This window comes from Sceloporus occidentalis, unplaced genomic scaffold, assembly GCF_023333645.1.
Source record: "Sceloporus occidentalis isolate IW3139 unplaced genomic scaffold, rSceOcc1.0.p SCAF_109, whole genome shotgun sequence".
NCBI classification, from domain to species: Eukaryota; Metazoa; Chordata; class Lepidosauria; order Squamata; family Phrynosomatidae; genus Sceloporus; species Sceloporus occidentalis.
Window position 1 is genome coordinate 2,575,472 of NW_028317089.1, and position 7,923 is coordinate 2,583,394.

General features: G+C 48.3%; 1 protein-coding gene across 1 annotated transcript; it reads right to left on the reverse strand.

Moving 5' to 3' along the window:
• Window positions 1-335: 335 nt before the first annotated feature.
• LOC149283203 (eukaryotic translation initiation factor 5-like) lies at window positions 336-4,161 on the reverse strand. The gene is made up of 10 exons (XM_089497852.1): window positions 4,090-4,161; window positions 3,921-4,002; window positions 3,289-3,461; window positions 2,776-2,887; window positions 2,210-2,337; window positions 1,954-2,112; window positions 1,721-1,882; window positions 1,429-1,593; window positions 1,085-1,225; window positions 336-428 (listed from the first exon to the last, which is right to left on the reverse strand). The coding sequence occupies exons 1-10, from the start codon at window positions 4,159-4,161 to the stop codon at window positions 336-338; spliced, it is 1,287 nt and encodes a 428-aa protein (XP_089353978.1).
• Window positions 4,162-7,923: the final 3,762 nt, after the last annotated feature.

Genomic DNA, 7,923 nt, shown 5'->3' on the forward strand with positions numbered 1-7,923 from the left:
TTAATTCGAACACTCCCACCGGCCCCAAATCAGAATAGCAGCCACGAAACAGATCTCCTCATAACCCTTTATTCACAACTGTATAAATGTGCATCAAACATTAGAATTTAAAAAAGTAATCACATGCTTTAGACAAAACTAAGACCCTTCTGTTGGCGTCTCATAATTTGTTAAACATTGTTAAAGACCATAAATCACAGCATAAAGAAAGGTGTAAGCGTAAAAAGTGCAGCATGATGTTCGGCTCGTCCGGCTTTATCACATACATGCTGCACTCCGGGCGTACAACGTAGAAGCGGAAACTGAATCATAACTTTAAGTAGATCTGGTCAGCTTTAAATGCCATCGATATCGATGTCGTCATCTTTCTCAACGGGTACCTTGACCGTTTCAACCTTAGGAACGCTCACGGATGTAGAATAGACAACCTGCCGAGACAAACGAGCAGCCATTAAAATATGCCAGCAAGCCAGGCCCAGGGCACATAACTCAAAAGGTTTTAAACGGATGTGAAATGCAGTCTGGCAGCTGAGCATCTTATATACAAGCAGCTCAGACACAAAGACGCAGAGCAGAAATACATTTTCCAGCGCTTTACACGTTACAGGTTCTTTTCATCCAATAAACTCCCTTTATCTGCAGCCGTCATTGTCAGTCATGTGATATTTTGAGTGACTTTCCCGACCCAAACACCACACTGAGCTGATGCTTTATGGCAATGCTAATGAAGTCTGTTCCCCATAGACCTTCATTAGTCAGGGAGTCCAGCTGGTTGATTAAGGCAGACCTATTGTTTCCCACAGACAATATGATAAGAGGTAGAAATGTCTAGTAGTTCGGACTCAGATTAGAGCGAGAACTCATACAAAACAGCTAATATGCAGCTGCCTGAGAAAAAAAAAACATTATGCAAAAACTAGAAGCAGTTCTAGAACTAGAACCGATACTAGCAAAAAAACCCCAAACACAAATTACAGGTGGGCGCTACTGTGTGACGGAATTTTCCACTTGCAAACAGAACTACTTTACTAAGCATTATGTGGGTGGGAAGAGCACAAGATGCAAATTTCTATTTCTTATTTACCTCAATATTTTCATCTTCTTCTTCGTCGTCATCCTCCTCACCGGAAGACTCTTCTTCAGCTTCCTTCAGCCATTTGATAAAGGGCTCTGCCTTTGAACGGATATCTTTGGCAAGCTCTTTAGAGACGTATTTTTTTGAAGGCTGGGGAGGGAGGAAATCATCATGAATTGATAAGCTGTTCTACGCACAAGACCTCGCCGCTATTCACCAAAGGGTTGACTGCGCCGCTGCGCAGGAGCAGCATTTATACCCATGTATTTTACACACTCTTGCAAATATCGACATCAATGCTTTGCTAAACTGTCACAGATTTTAAAGGACTAAAAACGATCGTGTTCACCCACCTTTTCAGCCCAGCCGATGATCACATCCTCTTCAAGGAGGTCTGCGTCATACATTTCCTTCAAGATATGCGGTATTTTGGGGAGGAGGTGAGCCCGGTGTATGTCCACAACACACTCAAAGCCATGGAGAAGGTACTTCTGTGCTTTCTTGTTGTTGTGACAAAACTGGCAAAGAAAGAAAAAAAATGTTTTTAGAAACTGGGGCAGTTGCTCTGTTCGCGTTACTAATCCAGTGGTTTTTGACATTCAAATCAGAGATAAAACAAACTTTATTGACAACGTATAAACTTACACGGAGGAAATGACGCCTGTACTTCTTAATCTGATCTCTGATCTGGTCATTGAACAGAACTTCAGTCAACACCAAAGGTCCCATAGCCTTCACCTCAAGCCTTTCCGCCTCAGCCAAGATGTCCTTGTCCGAGGAGTCGATTACACCCTCTTCCTTCTTTTTCTGCAGGGGCGACGGGAGTGTTATTCACAGAGGTCGTTTCACCGCAGCGGAGTGAAGGAAGCGATACATACCTTGACGTAGTCAAAGAGCATATTTACTCTGTCTTCAACAGATTTCTCTAGGTCATCGCTGAGCGTAAGATTCTTCGCGTGATCACTGATTTCTTCCATCCTGCGTCTTTGTGCCTCCGCAGTTGTGTCCTCGCCCCAGTCCTCGTCGTCATCGTCCTCCTGAGGGAGAAATATTTTGATTGCAAAAATGGCCGTGAATTCCCTGTGCGCAGCACGGCCAATCGCACAAAATACAAAACGCAGCTCAGCTACTTACCCCACGCGGAGGACCGAACTCTGATAAAACCGAGGAATCGTTGTTTGCTACAGAGCCATTTTCTTTTTCTTTCCCCTTCCTGTTCTTTTTATCCTTTTCTTTTTTCCCCGTATTGCCGTCTGTATTCTCTGCAAGCAGAAGACCGGTTTAGCATCGTAAAGTGCCGCTCCAACGACCGATGCGATTGTCAGAGCCAACTAACCGGTAAATCTCACCGGGAGGTTACCGTGAAAGCTCGTTCAGCTTGTATTTAGTTTAGCAAGCGAAAAATTGGGACAGAAGACAGCCGTCTGCCACAGAGTGTTGCTTGCACCTCGCTCTGGAGATCTGCAGGCCTGTACTGACCGGATTAACCGGCTGGGGTAAACATTCATCCAACCAACTTTCTTAAACAGGTTCTTAAAAGGTACGAGCATTTTTGGTCGTAGTGCCTTATAAACAATTCTACCCAAGTTACAGAAACTAGCGAGTGAATGAGAGATGGATCATATCTACAAAATGCTGATTTAAGCATGAATTAACAGAGCCAGCTTGAACTATGAAGAAAAATGTATCAAGCGCCTTACCTGGTGGGTTTTTGAGAATGAAAGTACACAGCTTATGGTTTGTGTCCAGCATGCCTCGGTAGCCGCAGGCTTTGCAAGAATTGCCTATTGTTTGTTTCTTGGGATTGACGTGCTGTAATAAGAAAACAGGCATCAGATGAACTACATTTGGACAAAAAACTGCTACTTTTTGACCGCAATACAAACAGCTGACTGATGGCGATAGAATTATAGACTTCTGATGCCATAAACAGGACTAGAAGTGTTCAAACAGCCTCGGAATCCTTAAGGCAGGCTCGATGGCGACCTGCTTATACGAAGCATGCGTACACACACACGCGCGCACGCACGACGGCCAGACCAACATTAAAATGCTTCACATGCAAGATGGGTCTCAGCAGGGGTAGTAGTTAGTGCGTGCAGGGAGCGCTATCTACAATGTAACTGATACAGAATCTGGAAAATCTCCAGAAGGTACACAAGAACCCCCCCCCCCCCATTCAGTGTAACAATCACGCCGTTAGCCAGACTTACCAGATCTGTTTCAGGATTATCACACTCAGGACACAGAACAAACTTTTTAATGAACCCATCCAACATGTCTTGCAGCTTGTTTGCCTCATGAGATCCATTGACAATGAAACGGTCATTCTTAACATCAAACTGGGTCTGCGCTCCCAGCTCACAACCAAAAAATTTGGTGGGATCTATAATAAAAAAACAACAACACATAATTAAGACAATAAGCCCACAAGCAAGAAATGGCAGCATCTCACACCAAATTTAAACATACAAGACACCCCCCCCCCCCAACTGAACAGGTCAGCGCTACCCTCCTTTTAACCAACTGGTCAAGTGGGAAGCCACCACATTTCTGGACCGGGTCCCACAGGTTTGAGCATTTAATCCCGTTGCCATCATCCGTCCCTCTATAACACATACAGCGGCAGCCATACCAACAGCAACTTTGCGGCAAAATGGGGTAACATTTTGCTCACGGGACGTTTGGCTCCCACTTAGGGGTCCTAGGCCCACTCCAGCTTAGAAATAAATGCACATAGGAACAAACACTCCCTAGGGTTTGAGACGGCTTCAGGCAGCACACACTAAGACTCAGGCCACTTCTAATAAATAAAAACGCAGTTCAGACAGCACAAGTCACTTACACGTTGGAGGCCTATTAAGCGCCTTTGCAACGTCAACCATGTTGACTATTACCGTCTTTATTCCATTTCCTTTGCCCTCTACCTGTAAGGGGAGAAGAGGGAAAAACACTTTATAGAAGCTGTCGGATCATAGTCTGTCGGAGAAACAGGAGTTACTCAGAAACATCACCTTGGCAATCAGACGGGGCATTTTGTACCGATAGAACTGATCGGAAACGCTGCGGTTGACGTTGACAGACATCTTGGCTTTTTATTAGCCTTGTCAATAAGAGGAAAAGCTCTTGGATTGCAACTTTTTGGTATCTTCTGTCTGGAGAAGACTGGATGACATAAACGACTGCAAGAGTTCTCGGTCTCTGACATGAAAATAATTTCGCCCCCGAGGCTGTGAGCTTCTTGCTTGTATGCTATGTTCCCCCAATACAGGTACCAATGGCTGCGCAACAGCTCTGCAAACGGAAACAAAAATTATATGTTAATACAGAGAAACGCTCAAGAGTAAGAAAAGCCAGCTTAGCAAATCACATCACTAACAGGCAGCTCTGCAGATAACACAGGAGTGCTGACGGTCGGCTATCTGTTAATCCCCAGAGCTGCTCAGCAGACTCCGCCATTAGCCAATACAGCGAGAACAACAGTCAATTATGGACACCGTTGTTCAGATGTAATTCCTCCCCGCTTTTATTATTTAGAATCCCGTAAGATAATAACATAAAGCAGCCCAGAGCCGGATCCGTAAGACAGCAACTTCTCGGTAGAGACCCCAAGAAACGCATCAGCTCCACGGGACCGCGGCGAGGAAAGAGTGGACAGATTTTGTTACAGGGTTATGCGTCAGCCACGTTCCCGGGGCGAGTGTAAGAAGCGTTCATGGCAGCGGAGGCTCGGCTTTAATCGCAAAGTCCACACGGGCAGCGGCGTCAGTATCACCCACCCACAAAACCAGGAGGGAGGGAAGCAGAACAGAGACGTGTTCCAAAGTTCCATTCAGCGTGTGCGTGGTAACAGTACATACTCGGTACAGATCCCTCACATGCAAACGCTGGTTTATAACGGACACGGTGTTCATGTTAACAAGAGGTTAAACACACAGAGACAGCATTATATTATAATCCTTATAATCACTTAACCCAACGAGACACACAGCCTTCCCTTCCCACCACAACCTCGTGTCTCAGACTCAGCTGCAGGCAGGAAACGGTTAACGTCCCACATGTTCTACACGATGCTGAGACCCCGTAACAGACAAGAACCCCCCTGCTGTAAAGACTCAGACCTTAATCAGTCGTTGGTCTCATCCTAGATTCAAGAGCCATATCCCTATCCCATGCATGTTTAAATCCCCTGTGTTAGTCTCTGCCACCTCTGCTGGGAAGCTATTCCCCTTATCTACCACGATTTCAGTAGAGCAAGTCTCCATTACAAAGCCTATGGTCTTCTATTTTTTAGATGAAGACCTTGTAACATTTATCATCCTTTGAGATGAAGCCCTCGTTTGTTTAAGGGTCCCCATTATATATTGCATAGCAACCAAAAAGGCTCCATGCATGATGTCACGTAACACGCACCCAGTTTATTGCAGGTTGAGCAGAACTCCATATGTAAAGGAGCAGGCGTGTTACATAAGGGAAGCCTTCCCTTCAAACAGCAGTCCCTCTACCCCAGGGCTGCGGATCAGCGGATCGGTATCCCCCCCCGAGATCTACGTATAAATAGAGGCAGTCCCCGGGGTCCCGGTAACTCACCCAGGGGGCTGGGGGTACAAAAACAAGCAGGGAGGGGGAAGGAGAGCCGAGGGCCCGCTCCTGATGACTCAGAACTGCAGCACTGAGTCAGCCTCGTGATCCGCTGCGCATGCGCACGGCCTAGTGCCCTTCCCCAACGTCACCCCAGTAAATACTGCACCCCAGGCCCTCTGCCAGGGTCTGCCCACCCCCTACGGACCCACCTGAGCCCCGGAACCCAGCCAAGCTGCAGGGAGGGCGCGCTAGGTGCTGGCGCAGGGAGCTGCTCCAACATGCGTCACAGCCAGAGTCACGAGGTGCGACCGCCATTTTAGCGCTGTATCCCTCAGCGTCCCCGCGGGAAGCCTTACCCCCCCCCGCCACCTCTAAACCCCACCGTTACCGGACAGTGACCACGAAACCCATCATACCCATTCAGTACTCACCGTTTTCGTCCAATAAAGACATAAACACAACGCGGCTCGCCCGGTGGTGCGATGAACGGAAGCAGCAGGAAGCGTCGTACAATGGCGGCCCGGCGGGGATAGATGGACGGCACAGCGCAGAGCTGGCCACGAGTCTGGGCACAGGCCGAGCGAGTTGGGGTTTAAAAGCCCTTACACTCAAACGGGAGACACCCTCCAATCGGGGAACCTGAGGAGCAACAAAGGGGGAGGGGTAAAGCCATTAATCACCGATCACAGCAATGATTGCAATAACACACGATAGAGCCGAGATCCCCCGGTGCATGCATACGGTGTAACAGCACCGAAGGGGTTAACTGATGCTTAATTAGCCGCCACTCAGGGCGCGGATATAACGAATACGATAAATCGCCCCTCCCCCTTCAGACGCAAGCGCCGCCACTCACCTCAGGAAAGTTGTAGCGCGTGTGGAGCACGGAGGCGCTGTGAGCTGAGCCCGTCTGTCACAGTCCGGCCCTAGCTGTGGGACGAACACCGCCCACCCATCGCCAAGCTGTGATTGGCCCGACAGGGATTCCATGTCGGATTACGGTTGGTTTACAACGGCGGCCAATCGCAAAGAGCCAATGGTGCCAAAGCGTGGGAGGAGGGAGGTGGTTGCTCTGAGGGGCGGGACGTGTCGCGATAATTTGGACGGGGACCTTGACGACGACGGGTAACACGAACCACCTTCGGCCCAGCCGGGGGTCATCACGTGCGATAATGTACTAAGGCAGCCCAACTACCCCTGGGGTATCTGCAGCATCCGGGGTCACCACAGGGGGATCTGTGACCCCAATAACGAGCGTCTGGGGGTTATGTGCAAACATATATGGTGTAGATTGTGAGAAAGGGTAGTAACCAAGGCAACCTGCTTTTGGTTGCACTGGTAGTAACGCCACCTTTCAAGCTTTGCACCAATTTTTTTTTCAGACATAACCCTCATTTTTTAGGAAATAAAGTAAGACTTTTATCCTTTAAAGCACTAAATAACGACCCAGCGATCAGTCGCAGCCGCCCCTCGCGATCCCAGCGTCCATAGCGACGCTGGATCGCGCAACATCGATGGCGTACCTGGTACGTCCCCGTCTGTGGGCGACACCCAACCAGGAAGTACCAGGTACGTCACCGGTACGGAAGGGGTGAAGGTGTTTTTTTAAATTCTTTAAAAACAAAGTTAAAGGGACACTCCAGCCACCCCATGCACTCGTATATAAGAGCTAAGGGGTCACTTTAAATGTATGGAACCAGCGGTGAGAGGTGTCGGACCCCGGGGGGGGAGGAGAGCTGCAGCTTCTCCTTAAGGCGAATTACCTTATTATTTTTTTTATTTATTTTAAGAATGCATATAGAAAATACTTTCATGTGCATCGTTCCTTGGCGAGGCTGCCCGTGACATTAAACTGCCCCCGAATAGAAACAGACGCGATAACACTGGTTCGCAAAACGGAGTAGAGAGGTCTGACTCAATTGGGCCGGAGAGGGAAGGAACTTGCACCGTGTAGCAATTTAACCAAACGAGTCCCTGGGGGGCATTTGCCTAATTGTCTCCCCCCCCCCCCGTTGGGGTCTTGATTCATGTTCCTGGTTATGACTATAGTACAGCTTATGTCTTGTGTTTAGACCCCTATATTTCTACAGACTACATTAACCTTTATTCTAAGACCCTGCACCAAACTCACCCGAAGCCAGAACCACCTGAACCGTCGGCATCACCTCCCCCCCTATAACACCTGCCGGCTTTCTGTCCCGGCGACTTCACCCCCCCATGTGTTACCCTGTTTCCGGTCTGTTTTGGGGTGTGAGGGCTGAGGG